Source organism: Bidens hawaiensis, unplaced genomic scaffold, assembly GCF_021521415.1.
Source record: "Bidens hawaiensis isolate Kalapana, Puna unplaced genomic scaffold, B.hawaiensis_p1.1 tig00022169_1, whole genome shotgun sequence".
NCBI lineage: Eukaryota > Viridiplantae > Streptophyta > Magnoliopsida > Asterales > Asteraceae > Bidens > Bidens hawaiensis.
In genome coordinates, this window is record NW_027493440.1 from 294,684 (window position 1) to 315,164 (window position 20,481).

The following is a 20,481-nucleotide window of genomic DNA, read 5'->3' on the forward strand; positions in this document are numbered from 1 at the left end:
TTCTATGTTTGTTGGCTTGAGTATGTAATATGGGCTTGGGCTGCGTATGTAAACCGAGAACTCTTGAGTTCTCGGTGGGCTTTTGGTTGTTTGGGCCAGCTTGTTTGGTTCCCTATATATAGAACATCTTGTATAGGGTTTTAGGTTGTTCACATTGAGAGAAACTGTAAATCAGTAAGAGCCACCATCTAGTGAGCAAAAGATTCTGTGTGAATCGGTTTATGTATTAGACAATTTATTGTTAATAAAATCGTATGCATTGAAACCATATTACATAGTGTTCTTCATTTATATTGTTCTTGAATCACCACGTTAACTAGATTCCACATATTTGACGTGTTTGGTTGATATCATATTGTAGTGATCCAGATTCGGGACTTACAATTGGTATCAGAGCCTTTGACGAATTCAGGCTCATTAGTGTGATATCAACGGATTCAAGATATTAAGGTTTGGTGGTGTTGGTGATTTTTCCGGCGAGTAGTTGATCGGAGAAGAAGACTGAATTGTTTTTGGGTAAAGATTAGCTTTAATTTTGGATTTAAATTCAAATCCCAGAGATTTCGAGTATTATTCTGTTACCAAATTTACTTGGTCAAAGCTGTTTTTGGGAGTTCTCGGTTGTGGTCTCTAGTTTTCGGACATCAAACATAGTTCTCTGTCCAGTTTAAGAGATTTCGGCCAAAATCAAGTGATCTCGGTCAATAGTTGAATGTTCTTGGCTGTATTTCTTAGTTTTTGGCCAATTCTTAGTGAATAACAAGGGTTCTCGGTTTAAGCTATTGGTTCTCGGCCAGAATAAGAGTTTTCGGTTAACAACTATAGTTTTCGGTCAACTCTTGTGGTTCTCGGTCAACTTTGTTGGTTTTCGGTCATCTTGGGTTTTCGGTCAACCCCTGTTTTCGGCCAAAATTGAAGTTGATCAAATAATCATAGTTTTCGGTCAATTTCAAAGGTTCTCGGTCAAAATCAATTGTTCTCGGTCAAAGCCGTTCTCGGTCAAGAAGTATTGAAAAAAAAAAAGTTTTTTGGCGGGAAAAATTTTCTTGAACGAAATTTTTTCAGAATACTCCTTTTAAGTAAAAATTCATTTTGGAAAATTTTGGCAAAAATATTTTTTTTTCGGGTGATTTTCGGCGAATTTTTGGCGGGAAAAATCAAAAAATTTGTCTTGAACGAAATTTTTTCTCGACGCCTCTTTTGAGCGGGACATCTTTCTTAAGAATTTTGACGATCATATTTTTCGAGAAATTTTGGCGGGAAAATCAGTTTAATCTGATTAATTACTCAATGGATTCTTCACAACTCGTTTTTCAACCACGCTCTTTAAATTGTGGTGAGAAAATAGAAATGTATAAGCTTCATAATGACAGTCTAAGTAGAGATATGGAAATAATAAAATCAGAGAATTTTAAACTTAAGAAAAATAAAAAGGGTTTTCTAGACAAAATAGAAGCTCAAAACAAGGATATTAAAAAACTTAAGTCTGATCTTAGTATAAAAGGCTGTCATTATCTAGATGCCCAACAAGAAATTGCCGAGTTAACTGCTAAACTGGAAGCTTCCAAGTTAGAAATCTTAAATCTAACTAGTAAGTTTGAAAAGGCTGAACTTGATTTTAAAAAATTCGAGGGTTTCAGTAAAGTAGTTAACTCAATGATTGAAAATCAATTGTGGTGGAAGGAAAATGAAGGTGAGGGAATATGATACAGTCAAGTTCCCCCACCTTACAAACACAATTATGTCCCTACCCCTGTCACCAAAGAACAGGAGGAAAAGATAAAAGACATGAAGTATGGTAAACATGTTAAATCTGAAACTGTTGGATCAGGATCCCTAGAGGAAATCAAGCCTGTTTTTAAATGTGTGAACAATTTTGATGCTTCTACTTCATGTGCAGATATAGTAAATAATGTTGCTTCTGATAGAGTAAATGATGTTGCTTCTGATAGTAAAGGGGTTCAGGCTAGTGAAAATGAATCTCATTCTAACGTGTCATCAAACTCAGATGACACCACAAATCAAAATTGTACTAATAATAATACACCGAGTTATGGCAACAAAGGGAAGACACGTAAGAAATCAACACAACAAGGACAGTCTCGTCCTCATAGATCCTCCGGATCTCCATGTGTTGATAAATCAATGGGTGCCATTTATATGAAGAGGCAAACATGTTACCACTGTGGCACGCCAGGACATATAGCCAGAAATTGTGTTCATCGTCTATATGTTCCCTATTACAAGCAAAATCAGAATGTTGTGCCAAGGGTCAAGAAGAATGGAAAAACCTTTCCTAAGAATGAATTCCAACATGAGGCAAGTGCTTCCGTTGACAATAGAAGAAGGATAAAGGCATGTTTCGTTTTGCGGGAACAGCGGGCATTTGGCAAAGGAGTGTCACTACCATGCTGTTAATAGACAAGCCCCTCAGGTGAAAGGTAACAAGTTTCAACCGAATCCAGTGGTTAAACAAAATGCTTATTTTAGAAAACCACGAGTATCTGTACAACGGGTCACAGATACTCAAGGATTCAAAGCTAATATGACAGGTTTGCACTCAAATGATTTAGAAACTGTTAAAAGAAAAATAAATTTTCAGAAATCAAAGAGTGTTGAGAGTTCTAAGAGTTCGAATTCGAATTGCTCCACTCCAAAATCTGTTCTTTCAAATTTCACTAAACCATGACAGACTTAGAAACTTAAAACTCAGCAAACAGAATTTGTAATGACAAATGATCTGTTAAAGATGGGAAAGATATGAGTTGGCAAGAGGTCACATATGTTGATGCTCAAGGGAACCCCAAGACATTTATGACTTGGGTTCCTATGTCCAACTGATCCCGCTATGCGTGTAGGAACAACCACAAATTCATTGTTTATTAAATGGGTTGTTCCAGGCACATGACAGGGCAAATATCCATTGTTTTTAAATCTTAAACCATAAAATGGATTATTTGTTGCCTGGACGGGATTTTATGGTGATAGAACATTTTTAATCTGCTCTCTAAGTGTGTAGGAACAAATCAGGGAATACATTGCATATTAAAAGGTTTGTTCCAGACATTCAACTCGCAAGGATGTAGAATCTCAGAACAAGCTTAATCCTAGGGGGAGATTCTCACAAATGAAAAATGATGTCTTGAAGATAAAAGGTAACCGTATCACTTTGGTATGAAAGATTGATCAATCTAAAAGATTTTAAATTTTTATAAAAAAAAATTCAAAAATATATTCACGTATAATTTTTCAAGTATAGTGTATTTTATTTCCCAAAAATGAGAAAATGACTTGAACGTGAATGAGAAATGATAGTACATCAGTTGGCTGACTATCACACTCCATAAAAGTTTTTTATTAAATACTTCATTTCGACGATTGAGTCTTTTTGAGGTTAAATTTGTACATAAAAGTTTTTGCACAAATTTAGGGGGAGAAATTTAAAAAAATTCAAAAAGAGTGTGTGTGCGTCTAATAATAAAAAAGTCTATGTCTTTCAAACTTCACTCTCGCTTAAAATTATGTTGGTTGCTCAAGTTTGAAGAACATATACTTGTATATGTTTGGTCCGGTGATCTACTTGTAGATTCACAGGATAGCCATTTGTCTAAAGACTGAAAGCATCCGGGGCGATTGTGATGTGTTTTTGTGTGAATTCTTTCACTTAAAATTATGTCGGTAATTCCAAGTTGGAGGGACACGTATTTTCATATGTGTTTTGGTCCTGTTAACCACTAGTGGTCATACAGGATAGCCATTTACCTAAAAACTGAAGAGTGACCGGGGTGACTGAGTTCTTAACATCTGTGTCTTCTGTAACTTTATGGGAAGTGATATTACTATTCAGTTAACAGCTTTTTAGAAGCTTTAAAATATTTTCAAATGAAAATTGATCCAACCTTTGGAAAGTGATAGATAAATTGTTTCTGTGTGCCTAACGGGTGAATTTATTAAGCTCAAAGGGCTCTAGAACAGTCATTGATCTGTATGGTAGCTTTCCATGATGCGTAAAAGTTGAAGTGATATAAACTAAATATGCTGAACTTACTGTGGAGAGTCATTTTGAAGAAATGTGCATGTCTCCATATACATCTCTCCGAATGATAGGCAGAAAAGCAATTACCTAGTCATACACGAGCCCGTTGATATTTGGTCTCCAAAATGAAGTATCTTATTGAGAATGACAAAGAACAATTGTGAACAAAATTACTTTAAATATATAATCAACCAAAAGTTGATAAATGTTCACAAGCTTTCAAGAAAGACACAAACATGAGTGTTAATAACAGAACTACAGGGGTGGAGGCAATAATATAAGTCCTTTAACATCCCGAATGAAGGCTTGTTAATTAAACTGTAAGTCCAACGTTCAACCTCAAATATGTTTGCAAATTTGAAAAGAAAAATCAAATAAATAAGTTCTGTCATTAAAAGTTTTTAAACCAAATCCAGGGGGTTGGAGTCAAATTGGGGTGATCTGGGGAAAGCCAAATACGCTTTGAGAAGAGATAGGAGCCATCACAGGTCCATGAGTGATGTCCATCTAGCTTTATGTCTAACTGAACCTTAATCATATCACTGATGCGATGAAAAATCATGCTAAGTATGGGATACACGTTATCAACCTGTCTCTTGTTGTCATAATAACGCTGAACATGAATCCTTGTGACAGCACCTTAAACAATATGATTTCATGTTCGGATCTTTTCATAAAGGCGGCATTTTTATCAAAAACTGAAATTTGATCCCAACTTTTAGCTAAATTACAAGAAGACCGAGTGATTAAAGTTGTTTTGTTTGTTGGTTTTAGTTTTATTTTATTTCATTTATTTCTACTTCTTGATTACTCTTGTCGAAACAAATGTGTTGAGAAATCGTTTTAAAATTTGCATTCAGCTAATGAAATCTGATATCGGTTATTGTGTTATAGTTGGTTTAGCTGGTATGATCTCATTTCAAGTCTTTTCAAGAAAATCATAAAAATTAGAAAAATAAGAAAAATCACAAAAATATGTCTGTCTTATTTTGTTTTATTTAATTGTTTTCAAAAATAGTTTGGTTGATCTTTCTATCAAAGTTGATTGTTCTTTCAAGACTGATTTCTTGCAACGGAAGCATATGAAGTATCTGAGATTCAAATTGGATGATGCTATCAAAAAGGGGGAGATGGTAGAGTATTGGATGCAGATGCTGAAGTTGTTGATCATGTTCAAGTAAAGATTCTGAAGATCTTGAAAGCATCAGTCTAAAGGCGAGATTGTTGGGTCATAAATTGGTTAGAATGACGCATATCAAAGGGTCACGACATGATCAAGACCAAAGTGATGCAAATGAAGACGAGTTGAAGAATTAAATTGGTGCAATACCGAAATCCCTATGAATTTCGGTTAGGCTAGTTTGAATTGAAATAAACAAGAGCGAAGCTACAAACCAAGGGGAGATTGTTGGGTCCATATTTGGTGGTTTGTACTTAGTTCTATGTTTGTTGGGTTGAGTATGTAATATGGGCTTGGGCTGTGTATGTAAACCGAGAACTTTCTCGGTGGGCTTTTGGTTGTTTGGGCCAGCTTGTTTGGTTCCCTATATATAGAACATCTTGTATAGGGTTTTAGGTTGTTCACATTGAAAAAAATTGTAAATCGGTAAGAGCCACCATCTAGTGAGCAAAAGATTCTGTGTGAATCGGTTTATGTATTAGATGATTTATTGTTAATAAAATCGTACGCATTGAAACCATATTACATAGTGTTCTTCATTTATATTGTTCTTGAATCACCACGTTAACTAGATTCCGCATATTTGACGTGTTTGGTTGATATCATATTGTAGTATTCCAGATTTGGGACTTACAAACTTAACGACCGCAATTAAGTCAGTGGGTCAATGGGTCAACACCCGTAATAATAGTAAAACTTAATGATTGTTAATTAATTCAAATTACATTCAAATTTACACCATAATTCATACAATAATTAATTCAAATTTACAAATTAATTACATTCAAAGAATAGATAATAATTAATTCAATTTTACAAATTCCGTAATTAAACCATTTCCTTAATCAAATGGGTCATCCTTTCCTAAATTTAACATGAATGGTTCAAACATTTACAACTTTATGAATTTGTACAAACCTTTACATATATATAATAACAAAATATTAGCAAAAAAAATATAATAATTATACCTCAAATCACAAAACTCCATTGTTCTTCGGTTTTGATGTTGAGCTTACCTTAAGAATGAGTTCTTATTATTAAAAAACTTGGTAACATGTCCGATGACTTCTAGAAATAAAATATATAAATAATTATACATATAATGAGGGTTATTATGTTTAAAGTTAGTCACAAAATGTTTAATAATCAAAATGAGGTGGTAAAAAATAAATACAAATAACCTATAGTTCCGTTATGTGGAAAGTTTTTAGCTTTTATGTCATCAAAAGTAACAAATTTCAGCCCATACAAGTGGCCTTCAAATTCATAGGAATTAGAGAGATGCGTCTCGGCTGCGAAACAAAGTTTGTGTGGGCAATCGATGTATTTGTAAGTTGACATATTTGCACCGAGCGAGGCCTTCCGAACAATCAAAGATTTATTCTCTGCAAGCCAAACATCATGTTTGGGAATGCAAGGCTTCCTTACATAGGCTTGTATTCTGTTGCCCTGCCACATTATTATTAAGATTAGTAAATAGTTGTATGAATAATATAGTAAATTATTGAATGTGTTAAGAATACCATTTCGTATTGAACAATCATTTCGATGGACCAATCTTGCCCGGGCTTTGAGTTGTCCTTCAGCCGCCAAAGTTTCAAAATACGGACCTTTTGGATACACTCACTGTTAAGAACATCGAGTTGGTTCAACATGGTGATATTTGTTGGCTCGATCTTGCTAGTAAAATTTAACAAAAACACAAAAAAATTAAAATTAAATAACAATAACAATTTTAAGCCTTAAAATTGAAATATGAAAATGGAAGATATATAAACAACAAAAACTAAAAACCTTGGCACAAAGCAACTCGTTTTTGCTAAAGATTACTTGATGGTGTAAGAATTAGCCTATCAAATGTACATATTTATACCAAATGAATTAGGGTAGAGAAAATTATAGAAGGAAGGTATAAATGTTCTTGATTAGAAACATAAATTTAGAAAATTTCTAAAATTTTCAAAAAAATTATAGTTAGAAGGAATAAAATTGATATCATAATTAATGGATTTTCAAATAATATGCAATGTTACATAATTAGATTCGAAATACAAATAATATATTTACAAATTTTTGAATTTTATGTAATGGTAGTTCTGTAAAATGCAATGTTACATAATGTAAAAATGTAAGTTACTAATTATATAATATGTATTGTAATTCATATAAGGTGTGAAAATAAAAAGTTACTAATTGTTGTAATATATTGACAATAATAAGTGAATGGGTGAAAGGGTAAATGGATTTGTATTTTAATTCTTAAAGTAAATGACTGTAATGAAATCAGTGGGTCAATGGGTCAACTAACGTAATTATAGTAAAACTTAATGATTGTTAATTAAATAAAATTTACATTCAAATTTAGACCATAATTTAAACAATAATTAATTCAAATTGGAAGGAGGGAATATCAAATTTAAAAATTTACAATCCGTAATTTCCTTAATGTCCTTACGAATTTGACAAATTTAATTTAAATAATATAATATTTTAACAGAATTATAATATTTTATATCGGTATCTCTATATTATTTATATATATATATTATCCGTAATCTCTTCTATTGATGAAATAATAAATAATTAATTAAATTATTTATTATATATTATAGTAAAACTTAATTCAAATAGGAAGGATGGAATATCAAATTTAAAAATTTATAAATCCGTAATTAAACCTTACCTTAATAAAATGGGTCATTCTTTCCTAATTTCCTTACGAATTTGACATATTTAATTTATTTTATTTAAATTTAAATAATATAATATTTTAACACAATTATAATATTTTATATCGGTATCTATATATTATATATATATTATCCGTAATCTCTTCTATTGATGAAATAACAAATAATTAATTAAATTATTTATTATATATTATCTATAAAATTAAAACAGGTGGTGAATGAAATCAAGTAAAAAATAACAAAGGTGGTGAATGAATTCAACCAAAAATAAATAAATTTTCAAATTTTTTTTTGAATATTTGGTATTCAAACTATAGCTAAATAATATTTCGTATTATTGTTTTGACTTTTTTCATTTTTGAATACTTAAATATTTCGTATTCAAACTACAGCTAAATAATATTTCGTATTTAATTAATCTAAATTTACACATTTAGCTAAATGTAATATTAAAATATTACATTATTATATTATTATTTATTATTTAAGTATTCATAATGCAAAATTAAAGATTAAAGAAAAGAGGAAAGATAATAATTTAATAGCATTGATGAATCTTAATTTAATATATTATTGATTTATTTTATTAACTTGAAAATTATAGAAGGCATTGATATAAATGAAAACTATAAGAATTAACCAATAAGGGTGTGTGTACTGGTCGGGAATATGGGGCGATATTGGGCGATTTTTTGGAGGAACACCGCCCCCCTCCCCCGGCGATAATTGGGCGAAAAGGGGCGGGGGCGGCAAATTATTGTCGCCTGCAAAGATGTAAAGAAAATAATATAATAATAATAATGCCGTTGGGTAACGGCTATATATAAAAAAATTAATTTAAAAACTTAATATATATATCAAACTTTATCTAACCATTTTCACCTCATACACAAACACAAACATAAAAATACCAATCATTTTTATTATTTTCATACTTCTTCAAACTCAATGAGTTCCCCGGATTTCACAAACTCTGCCGAGATTTTGGATTAATTAATAAACGAGAGTCGAAGAATTCATCAGATTCACCGACAAGTGGCGGAAGAGTATTTAGAGGTCACGAACGCGGTTTGGGCCGTCGTCAATAACATGGTGTCCGGCTCTGATCCATCTACGGTACCACGTAGACGGTCATATATCATTCGGGATCGTACGCAAGCGAACGCTCGTTTGATGAAGGACTACTTCGACGACACACCTACATTTAACGACGCTATGTTTCGACGTCGTTTTCGGATGTCCAAGCGTTTATTTTTTCGCATCGTTGGAGATATGGAGCGGGAGTATGAGTATTTTCAACAGAAACGCGACGCAAGAGGATATTTAGGATTCTCCGCCATCCAAAAGTGTACTTCGGCTATACGCATCCTCGCATACGGCAACACGACCTATATCAATGACGAGTATTTAAAGTTGCTGAGAAAACAACGAGAGATGCGTTGGAGAATTTTTGCATCGGTAATATTTAAATTGTTTGTATTAACTATTGTTTTTAATATAAATATTGTTTAATAATTTATTTGTATAGGGATAATACAATTATACTCTCGTCGTTATCTGAGGATTCCTACTTCAAACAACCTGACTCGCATATATGATGTACACCAAAGCAAACATTCTTTTCCATGCATGATCGGGAGAATAGATTGCATGCATTGGGAGTGAGCCAACTGTCCAACCGCATGGCGAGGTCAATACACTCGTGGTGACCATGGAGTGCCAACGTTTAGTATTCAAGCCATTTGTTCACACGACCTCTGGATTTGGTCAGCCTTCTTCGGCTCAGTCGGGTCCAAAAACGACATAAACTTTCTCAACGCGTCACCCGTGTTAGAGTATTACATCAGCCGTAGCATACCGGTCTTACCGTTTTATGCCAACGATACTTTCTATCGTAACGGATACTATTTGGGAGATGGGATATATCCAGAGTATTCGATCATCGTCAAGACGTTTCAAGACCCTATCGAAGGAAAAAGAGATTATTTTAAGAAGAAGCAAGAGTCCGCGAGAAAGGATATCGAGAGGTGTTTCGGGGTTCTGAAAAAACGTTGGCATTATGTGAAAAACCCTTGTCGTGTATGGACATTGGCAAAAATGAGCGATGCCATGTATACATGTATCATATTGCATAATATGATTTTAGAAGACGAGGGAAAATCAATATGTCAACACTATATACCAGGAAGCGTTCCAGAACAGTTCCCTGAACCAACCCAAGACCAACGAACGTATAACATTCTCCAGCTCACATCAAGTGATATACATAACCAACTGAAAGCGGATTTGGTTCAACATGTGTGGGATAATCGTCCCGTTGAAGAGGACGAAGACGAGTACGAGGACAAAGACGAAGACGAGGAGGAGGACAATGACGACGACGGGGACGAAGACGAAGATGAAGACGAATAGATTAGTTTTTTTATGTATATTTTTATTTCAGTGTGTATTTTTTATTATAATTTATTTTTTAGTTTATGTATTTTTTTGTATTTATTTTTTAATTTTAATACATTTTTATTTAATTATTTTAGTTATAAAAAGAAAATAGTAAAAAAACACACTGTAGGCCCAACTTGTAGCCCCTACACCATTACACCCCAAAACCAAATTTTCACTCCATGCTAACTGGGCGTCACGTGTCACAATTTGCCCTCAATTGTAGCCCCTCCACTACACATAGCCTAAGAAGTGGTATATGAACTTAAAACTTATTGGTCTAACACTATAATTAGATTATTATATTTCCAAAATATAATACGGAGCTAGCGAACAAACAGAGGCTACAAACCAACAACCTACACAAACAACACTTGGCTCAATCATCAATCTTGAAGATCGATCCGTCCGTCTACCCGCCAAACTTTAAACCATAAACCCCCTCTTTCTTCTCATGTCGTCTGATTATAATCTCCTTCAATTCCCACCGAATTCCATGGACGAAACGGGTATTACCAACAACAACAACAAACGACCACCCTTTGAGGAATCCAATTCAGCGAATAAGAAGGCTAGAGGTGCTCATTGCTTGAAGCAGGTGGCGGAGATGGTGCTGGTGTTGTCGGCAATGGGGAGAATTAGGGCTGGTGGGAAGCCCACAAAGGTGGAGGTGAACATCATGACGGAAGCCAGGGGGAAACTGGCCGGGATTTGTAACGAATTTGCCCCGAAAGATGTTTTTCCGAGGGATGCGTCTCGGATGGTTATTGAGGATCTAGGGTTTAATGGGAAATTGGAGATGATGTCAATTGCTCAGAAATTGCAGCTTACAAAGGAAAAGGTAATTTTAGGCTTTGCTGAATTATTAATTAGTTAATATTTATCAGATTGGAATTTATGTCATTTTAGTTTTGTATCTCTTTTTACTCTCTTACACATTCTAGTGTGTGTTTTGTTTTTAATCTCTATATCATCTTGACATCAACCACTAATGTTCTTGTAGACAAAGTCTGGGCTAACAGTTTTATGTGTTTACTTATTAAGATTAAAAGAAAATTCTTTATGATGAGTGTTTTTCAATAGGTCTGTATGGCGTTTGGCATCGTTAGTATTTCTATTCTCTATGTTAAGCAGCTTTCATGGGAGAGGAGGAGTCGTGGCCTTCGACAATAACGTTCATATGAAGTATTAAACGGATATTAATGTCGAGAAGGTTAAGCAAGTTTACAGAACCGGTTATCACTTTCATCCTGTGAAAAACTAGATGAACGGTATTTCTTTGTTCTGTAAATTTTCATATAGATTGTATCTAACTCTAGTTAAATTATGGCTAACCATCCATTCTAAATATGTTATATCTTTCAGAACGTACATACATACAATTTAGAATGGATGGTTAGCCATAACTTAACTAGAGTTAGATACAAATCTATGTGAAGATATAAAGAACAAAAAAATACGTACCGCTGATCCAGTTTTTGGCAGACTGAAAATGATAACCGGTTCTGTAAACTTGCTTAACCTCGTCGACATTAATATTCATTTATACTTTAGATGAACGTTGTTGTCGAACGCCATGGCTCCTCTTCTCACATGGAAGTTGTTCAACATGGATAAAAGAGACACTAAGGATGACAAATTCCATTCACACCAATTGGAAAAACCCCATCATAAAGAAAACAATATCTTGAATTTAATAGGTTAAATTATAAATTGCTGGCTTGGACTTTGTCTACAAGAATATATAAGAAAGGGTGATTGATGTCAAGATGAGGTAGATATTAAAGAGAAAACACACACTAGAATGTGAAAAGAGAAACAAAATGAAAATTACATATAAAACTCCAATCTGATTAATCGGGTTGGAATTTTTTGTAGATTTTGACCGGTACCGAATTTAGGGCCCGATTGGGTGAAATCGAATCGGTAGCCCTCTGATAATCGGTTATTATCGCGATTTTTACAACACTGATATTCAGAATTTTGCATCTCTCATATGTTTTACATATAAACCTCTTGTGAACCCTATTTTTGACCAAGAACTACATGAGGCGCCTGTTTTTGACAAGATTCTATTTTTATCAAGAATTTGTTAACTTTGTGGCTAACTTTTCTATTTAGATGGAAAAATCTGAGGTGTTTCCAATACATTCTGCTACTTATACACCACCCGATTCTTCTAGAAGCTTCCAGAACAATTCATCTGCAGCTCATGCTTCCCCAATTTCCAATTCTAGAACTTTACCATATCAACTGCCCACAAGTGAAGTAAGACCTGTGGGGTCTACTGTTTTAACCAGCAGTAAAGATTCTTAACTTTTATTTTTTATATCAATTGGTTATGACTTTACTTTTTTAATATATTAATTGATTATAGTTATAACTTTCTCATAACTTGCAGCAGATTCGTTTGCAGATCACAAACCATCACATGCTTCATCACGGTCGACACAATCTCAATCCGCTTCGTCTGATAACAATACTGGATTATCAAACAATGTGACAAACATAAATCAACATAAGCAACATCAAATGAACCTTTCTGTTAACACTCACAATGAAATTGCTAAAATTGTTCAGAAGGTTTTACATCCACACTCACCAGGTCAACGCGCATGGACCCCACCTTCACGAGACTACATGAGCAAACCCTTGGCCTGTCAAACATGCAAAAGTATGATTAACGAGGTGGATAATGTAATTATATGTGATGCGTGTGAAAAGGGGTATCATTTAAGATGTCTGCAATGCAACCCCAAATCGGTTTTTGGTGACGAGTGTCGCGAATGGCATTGTGATAAGTGTTTGGCAATCAGTAATGGGAAACCATTGCCTCTGAAGTACGGTCGCGTTATGAGAAATGTGAATATGCCAAAAAGATCTGCCAGCTCAGCTGTAGGTCAACCATGTTTGGACAACACAGTGGCATCATCGGATGAGAATTGCAATCAGCAGCTGACGTCATCGAATGGTCAAGACGCGGATGTTTGTTCAAAGGCGTTAGCTCAAAATGGTGAAAGTGGGAAGAATGAGGAAGTGATTGAGAGGGGTAATATGGTCAAAACAAGTGAAATTTGTGCTACGGTCAGGGAGAATGATGTTGAATGGGTGGGCGGTGTAATAAATGAAATTGATGGGAAAATGTATTACGGGTCGTGTTGTGTAAGTGGGACCACATTTAAACTTCAGGATTATGCTTTGTTCAGCTTTACTGGCGACAATCTTATGCCTAATAAACTACAAGTAAGTAGCTTGGTTTGAAACTGAAATCGACTAACCAATTAGATTTTCAGTTATGCAACTTCTGAATTTGTCTATAACTGATTAACCGAATATTCATAATAGTTTTTTATGAAAATGTCATATATACTTTACAAAGTTCTTTTCTCGACTGTATGTTTCAAAATCGCAACTCCAAGTTTTTTATACTAACATAATTAATCTTAGTAGAAGACTATAATTTAATTACGGTAGCTAATAAAATAATTTATACCAAATTAGTTTATCTTTATGTATTAATTAATTAAACTAATTACTTAATAAAAATATTATACCAAGTTAACTTATATCTTTATACACATTAAAGAAGCATATTATTTTAAAAAAAATATTTTTTTTATCTAAAATATCAAATCGGTTGATTTTGGTTTACTTGTCATTTCGGTTATAAATTTGTAGTTTTGCAGTTTGTTTTTTGATATTTGTATCACTTTTCTCCCACTACTTGCATATTGGGGCACTTTTGCTGCTTTATTTCTTTATAGCTTTAAATAAATTGATCAGATTTTGGTTGCAGAGCATGTGGGAGGATAATAAGACAAATAAGAAGTGGCTTACTGTGACTCGCTGTTTCTTTCCTGATGATTTGCCTGAGGGTGTTGGCCGTCCTTGTTCTCCCGAAAGCAATGAAGTAATTTTCTTGAATCGTATAAGTAATTAATAGGATGATTACAGAAACTATGCTATGATAAATAATCTATTTGTTTGGGGCTTTTTAGGTATATGAATCCAACCACGAAATAGCATTACCAGCTGGACTGATTCATGGTCCATGTCGAGTTCTTCCTCCACGCAAGCTTAGTGAAGAAAAAGAGGGTCAAACTCATTCACAGACAGAAACCTTTGACGAATCAGAACGGTTTTTTCTCTGCAAGTGCGTCTCTCACCTTATAAAAAACATTTTATAGAATTAGATAGGTTATAACAGTAAGGATCACAACTCTTTGTTGATCACATTGTTCTTGCAGATGGTTTTATGATGAGAAAAAACATCTGTTTCGTGATGTTATGTGTTAGCAGGAAGCTCGGTAATCGCATCTTAGGAATCTTTTTCTTTATCTGCCGTGGTGCTCAAGATTCTCTTTTTACAGGTACACTTTTTCGAATCTTATAGAGGATTAAATAATAATGCACTAAATGTCATTGCAATAACTGCATTATTACAAATAACTTGACTTCGTTTAATAACTCAATTTGTTTTTATCATCTTATGCCTATGAATACACTTAGGTTGACTTTCAATCTGTCTAATTCATTTGCGCTTGAGTTAGATAGGTTACTTTTAACCCGTTTGACTCGTTACAGATGAAATATAACCCAAAACTGACGCGTTTATTCAATGTTATAAGTTGCTATGGATTGTGTACTAACTACCAACACTGTCACATTTTTTTTGTTTTGGTTGTAGGTCTGATTGTAAAGATGTGAAGCATGAATTATATTTTGAGCTGTATACTCTTGGATATGTTTTCATGGGTTTGAACTAATGATTTCAACGACGTGTGTTTATGCGTGGAACTTAAATACAAATTACAGCTCCCAAAAGGGTATCTACCTAACATAGTAACATGTATTTGATTTTGAGTTGCTGTTTGTTTACATCTGATTCATTCAGACTTCAGACTGTTTGGTTCCAAGCTGAGTGGTTAAAATTAGGTCTGAATCATTCAGACTTATGGTTGTTGCTAGACGTGCACAAAAACACCGGTTCCGGAACCGAACCAGTGGAACTGACCCGGAACCGGTTCCAGTTCCTACCCGATTGACCTTATACCCGGTCTGGGTATTTTAAACCCGAATCCATACCCGGTTCCACTAATTATATTTCCAAACGGTTCCTATCCGGTTCCAGATTGTACCGGTTCGGTTCCTACCCGAAAAAACCGGTTCTGGCGGGTTTTTTTTAAAAAAATCAGCTGATGGTCAAAGTAGCCGTTGGAACCAGTTCCAACGGTAATATAGCCGTTGGAACCGGTTTTTGAGAGAAATATAGCTGTTGTAACCAGTTCCAACGGCTATATTACCGTTGTAACCGGTTCCAACGGCTATATTACCGTTGGAACCGGTTTTTAAGAATTTACTAGCCGTTGTAACCGGTTCCAACGGTAATATAGACGTTGGTACCGGTTTTTGATGCCCGAAACCTATATACAACTTGTTGCTGAATGGGACAGAGGCTTACTCAGATCTGACTCATTCTGATCTGAATAAACCAAACAGCCCCTAAAGTAAGGTTATTATTGAGTCAAAGCGAGTTCTGCTCAGGATGTGTGGGTCGGTGTGTTGTGTAACGGTCAATCAAGGTTTAAAAAGGCGGAAATGAGCCTCGAGGCGTTTTCTAGACTCTTGAGGCAAGCCGGACTGAGGCGTAAGCCTCGAAACATAATATATATATATATATATATATATATAGAGAGAGAGAGAGAGAGAGAGAGGTGCACAAAACCGGTAACCGGTTATTCGATAATCGGTTTTTTTAGTAACCGATTATTTTAATGTCGCCAAAAAACCGGGTAGGCCGGTTAATCGGGTCAGGTACTACCTGGTTATTCACATTTTCCGGGTCAGGTACCCCTAACTGGTTTAGCCGGGTTTGGGTATTAACCAAACCGGTTAACCGATAAGCGGTTAAAAAACCGTTTTTTGAAAAAAATAATAAAAAAAATCTCGAAAAATAAAAAAAAAAAAACTAAAAACTCTTGTTTTTGATTGATTTTTTTCACATTTTCAACATTTTTATAATCATTGCTTCAAAATGATACATAAATAACTTGAAAAGAAACGTTTAAAATCTTCGTGACGTTGAATTCATTCGTTTATTCTCTCGGTTTATTGTTTTATTCTTCCTTTCGGGCTTTGGCTTCATCGTTTAATGATTTTATTCTTCGTTATCGTCGTCTACATTAAACGGGACATTAGACGGGTCATCGAGATCCGGTTCGGGACTACTCAATCGCACCGAATCATCATACATTTGTTCTTCCTTGGTTAGTGGTTGTGCGGCACCCATTTGCTGCTTCTTCCTCGTGTAGTTTTCCTTCAACATCGAGTTCACCTTCAAGATTTGATTTGAATTATGTTGGATACGGTCCGCCGCATCCAAGTGGTCTTTTAAGCAAATGCACATTTTCAACAATTCCGGTGTTAGCCTCGTCCTTCGTATCGATAAAATCCTACACTCAAAGAAAAGCACTTTCCAAAGCTACCGTAGAAGCTTGGACGGTTAGTAAATCACGGGCCATGGCGGCAAGCCCGGGAATTGGGGTTCCATTTGCTTCCACCAACCCAAATATCAAAGTTTTCAAAATCATTTTCCGTGAACATAAAATCGGTTGCACCATACCGGCTTAGCTCGCTATTTGATGCGCTACCACGAACTTTTTTAATTTTATCGTTTCTTATACCATTAAACAAACTTATGTTTGCGTTACTTGATGACGAGCTTTCTCCAAAACCCATTGATTGTCGAGCGTTTGGTGCCGAACCATGTTTAAGAGCATAATTTCAAACATGTTTTTTGAATAAGTATTAAATTTTCTCACTTGTTTTGATGCATGATTCGGGTCATCTAAATGCAAATCCAAAGCCCAACAAATTTTTTCGATTAAAGTTTCAACCCCGGTAATGGTTAAAGTCGGGTTCAACGCGGTGACACAAGTAAAAACTAGGGGCAGTTCTTCAAAATATTTTTTCAATTTTAATTTCATTGGTAATATCATATAATCGTACATTGGATCGACGTATTCAAAATCGTTTATTTTGACACAAACTAACCAAATTTGATGAAGAACCAACGGACTCGTCGGATAATAAACACCCGACAAATAAGTGGTTGCATTTTTAAAAACTTTAAGCAACTCGCTTAACTTTGAAATCGTTTCCCAACCTCTCGACGAAAATGCCCAAACCTTTCGTTTCTTAGCAAGATTGTCATATTCCAATGTCGGTCTTTGTCTTAACCCGTTATCAAGCATTAACCAAGTCGAATTCCACCTAGTAGGTACGTCGAAATACGGACCTAAAGTGATGGAATCCGTATCGATACACAATTGCAAATATTTTGTATATCTTTGCTTACTAGCTCTAAAAATTTCGGTTAACATTACTCTAAAACACTCGGTTAACTTTTTTATTTGCTTAATTTTTAAACCGTCTTACACAACCAAGTTAATGATATGCGCAACAAATCGAGTATGAAAAAAAACACCGTCACAAATCGGTTGGTATTTTAGTTTTAGGTTTCGTACCGCGGCGGTTTTATTTGACGCGTTATCCAAAGATACGGAAAAAAGCTTGTCTTGTATTTTAAATGTTTGTATAACATTATCTAAAATATAAATCAAGTTTTGGCCGGTGTAAGGATAACTAAATAACTCAAACGCGATCGTACGCTTCATCATTTGCCACGTGTTGGGATTAACCCAATGCACGGTAAAGCAAAGATACGAAAACGGTATACCGTGTGGAGCCGACCAAACGTCGGTAGTTAAGTTAACACCGGTTTTTAAGTTTTCGAAACCCAAAACTAATTCTGTTTAGCTTTTTTTCACATTTTAAACAATGCGTCTTAAGATAGTGCGACTTACATGTTGATACCGAGGTTGGAGCGTTTCTTGAATCAACCTTGTCAAGCGCGGGTTGTCAAGGTGATCAAACGGTAAGCCCTCTTGAATGACAAATTTTGTCATCCTTTCGCGAACGGTTTCGAGGTTAAAAACCCAAATGTCGGCTCCATCGGTTGAAATATGCGCTTGATCTGTGGCCGGATTGTTTTTCATGGGCTGACAATGTTTTTCTAGGTGAAGCCTTAAAGTGGAGTTCGACTCTTGTGCGTAAAATTTTCCACATTTTTTGCATCGAGCCTTAAACGTTCCGTTCGACATTTCGCACTTGCCGAAATTACACCAAAGGGTTTTGTCTCGGTTTGTTGAAACAATTCTCTTGACGGTTCAACCAAGTTGTTCAAGTGTATTTTTTTTGCGTTTTGGAAGTGGTTTTTAAGTTCGGTTTGGCGGTTTTGGCGGTTATTTTGCGTTTTTGAGAGCTCGGGAAGTGGTGCAATCAACCCAACACACCCAATACCTATTTATACCAATAAGGAGGTTTAAAATAAGTCCAAACGGTAAAAAAAATGGGTTCTAGCCGTTCCAACTGTCATATAACGGTCATATAACAACTGATTTTTTTTGGTTTGCGTAATAACCGGTTTTTAAAACCAGTTTTTAAAAAACCGGTTATTAACCGGGTTCTGTTGGGAAAAGAAAAACCGGTTTCTAACCGACGGTTAGAAACGGTTACTAACCGGGTTGCGCTGGACCGGTTACTAACCGGTTAGTGGACCAAATTCTAACCGGTTACAATGTGCACCTATATATATGCTCATCCTATATATATATATATATATATATATATATATATATATAGGGTAGGGTTAACGTAAAAAATAATAGTTTTGTGAGAAACATAAGAATAGATGTAGACCATTGGATCTAGGATCTAGTGGTTGAGATTGGTAGTTTTAAAAGCTGTATAGTTTACTATTTACATGGTATAGTGTCCTATTTAGATGATGTTCCTTATTTTAAAGCATTCTCGTACTTCTCACAAAACAATTGTTTTTTATTTGAACCTATATATATATATATATATATATATATATAAGACAAAGTCTTCTATGTTTGAACGTTTTTTCAACATACGTCCTTTGAAACTGACCTCGTTATTTTTCTCGTTAAATCCAGTCATGTGCACCTCATTTGAGGGTAACTTAGTCTTTTTACCTCTTGATCTTGAGGAGTTATTTCTGTAATTAACTTAAAAATTTGGTCTTTGAATAAATAAACATAAAGCTCTTTTTATCCCTAATCTTCATCCCTCATTCTCATTCTTAAATCCTCTGGTGCACCACCGCACCCACTACATCTCACCACTGACCGCCACCAATAACACAACGCACCAATTCCATGCCACCACCATGGTCGGCCACCACCACCATCTCCATCATTGTAGCTGTCGTTCTCTCTTTTCCTGAAACTGCCATCGAATCTAACAACCTCCACGCCCACCACCACCACCTGAAAGGCTGAAACCGACACCTCCATCAATAACCCATTCCCTCTTCTCCCCCCTAATCAAAGCCTAAATATACCACAATTGAAACCCTAGATCTATGAAAGAACAAACCAAACTCCACCATAGTTGAAACCCTATTTTGAATCGAAAGTAGTTAGTTGTGTTTTAGATGTGGTGTCGTGGTTGCAGGTTGAGGAGGAGGAGCTGGTGGATGCGGAGATTGATGTGGTTGAAAAAGGAGGCGGAGCCAGCGGTGGTTGCAGGTGGAGGCATAGCTTGCAAAATCCAAAAATTTAGGGATCCAGGGTTTCAGAATACGCATCACCCTCTCCTAAATTTCATCCCCTGAAAACCCTAATCGAACTTCTTTTTATTGGGGAAGAAGATGAGGCGGTCGGCTGTGAGGAATTTGTCGAGAAAAGTACGGCAGTGGTGGTGTGTTGCGGCGGCTGTGATGGTGGTGTTGTTGGTGGCGGCCGAAGATGTTGCTGGTGGTGGATATTATAGAGAGAGGATAAGGAAGATGGGGTGAGTGGTGATGGTATGGTAGATGAATGAGATAGGGAGAGAGTTTATAACTTTTTTTATTAAAATATGTTTTGTTATTTTAGTTATAATTATTAAATAAAAATAAGAAATTACAAAACTACCCTCATGTGCCTTGTACATAACTGGATTTAACAAAAAAATTAACGGGGTTAGTGCCAAAGTACGTAACATGAAGAAGATTTGAAACATAATGTATGTTTCCCGCCATTACTTTTGGTAAAGGACGTCTATTG

At 35.1% G+C, this 20,481-nt stretch overlaps 2 protein-coding genes across 3 annotated transcripts; both read left to right on the top strand.

The window, feature by feature from the left end:
- The first annotated feature begins 10,825 nt into the window (after window positions 1-10,825).
- LOC143564875 (uncharacterized) lies at window positions 10,826-12,664 on the top strand. The gene is made up of 2 exons (XM_077052018.1): window positions 10,826-11,189; window positions 12,470-12,664. Exons 1-2 carry the CDS (start codon window positions 10,845-10,847, stop codon window positions 12,662-12,664), a joined length of 540 nt encoding a protein of 179 aa, XP_076908133.1. The 5' UTR covers window positions 10,826-10,844.
- Window positions 12,665-12,753: 89 nt separating this feature from the next.
- On the top strand, window positions 12,754-15,187 carry LOC143564874 (uncharacterized). Of its 2 annotated transcripts, XR_013140955.1 has the most exons (5): window positions 12,754-13,591; window positions 14,145-14,258; window positions 14,347-14,501; window positions 14,596-14,718; window positions 15,036-15,187. XR_013140955.1 is itself a non-coding variant. In XM_077052017.1 (4 exons), exons 1-4 carry the CDS (start codon window positions 12,881-12,883, stop codon window positions 14,642-14,644), a joined length of 1,029 nt encoding a protein of 342 aa, XP_076908132.1. In that variant the 5' UTR covers window positions 12,754-12,880; the 3' UTR covers window positions 14,645-14,733. The 2 variants fall into 2 exon arrangements, 1 of the variants encoding a protein (XP_076908132.1); XM_077052017.1 differs by lacking the exon at window positions 15,036-15,187 and having other exon boundaries at window positions 14,596-14,733.
- The last annotated feature ends 5,294 nt before the right edge of the window (window positions 15,188-20,481 follow it).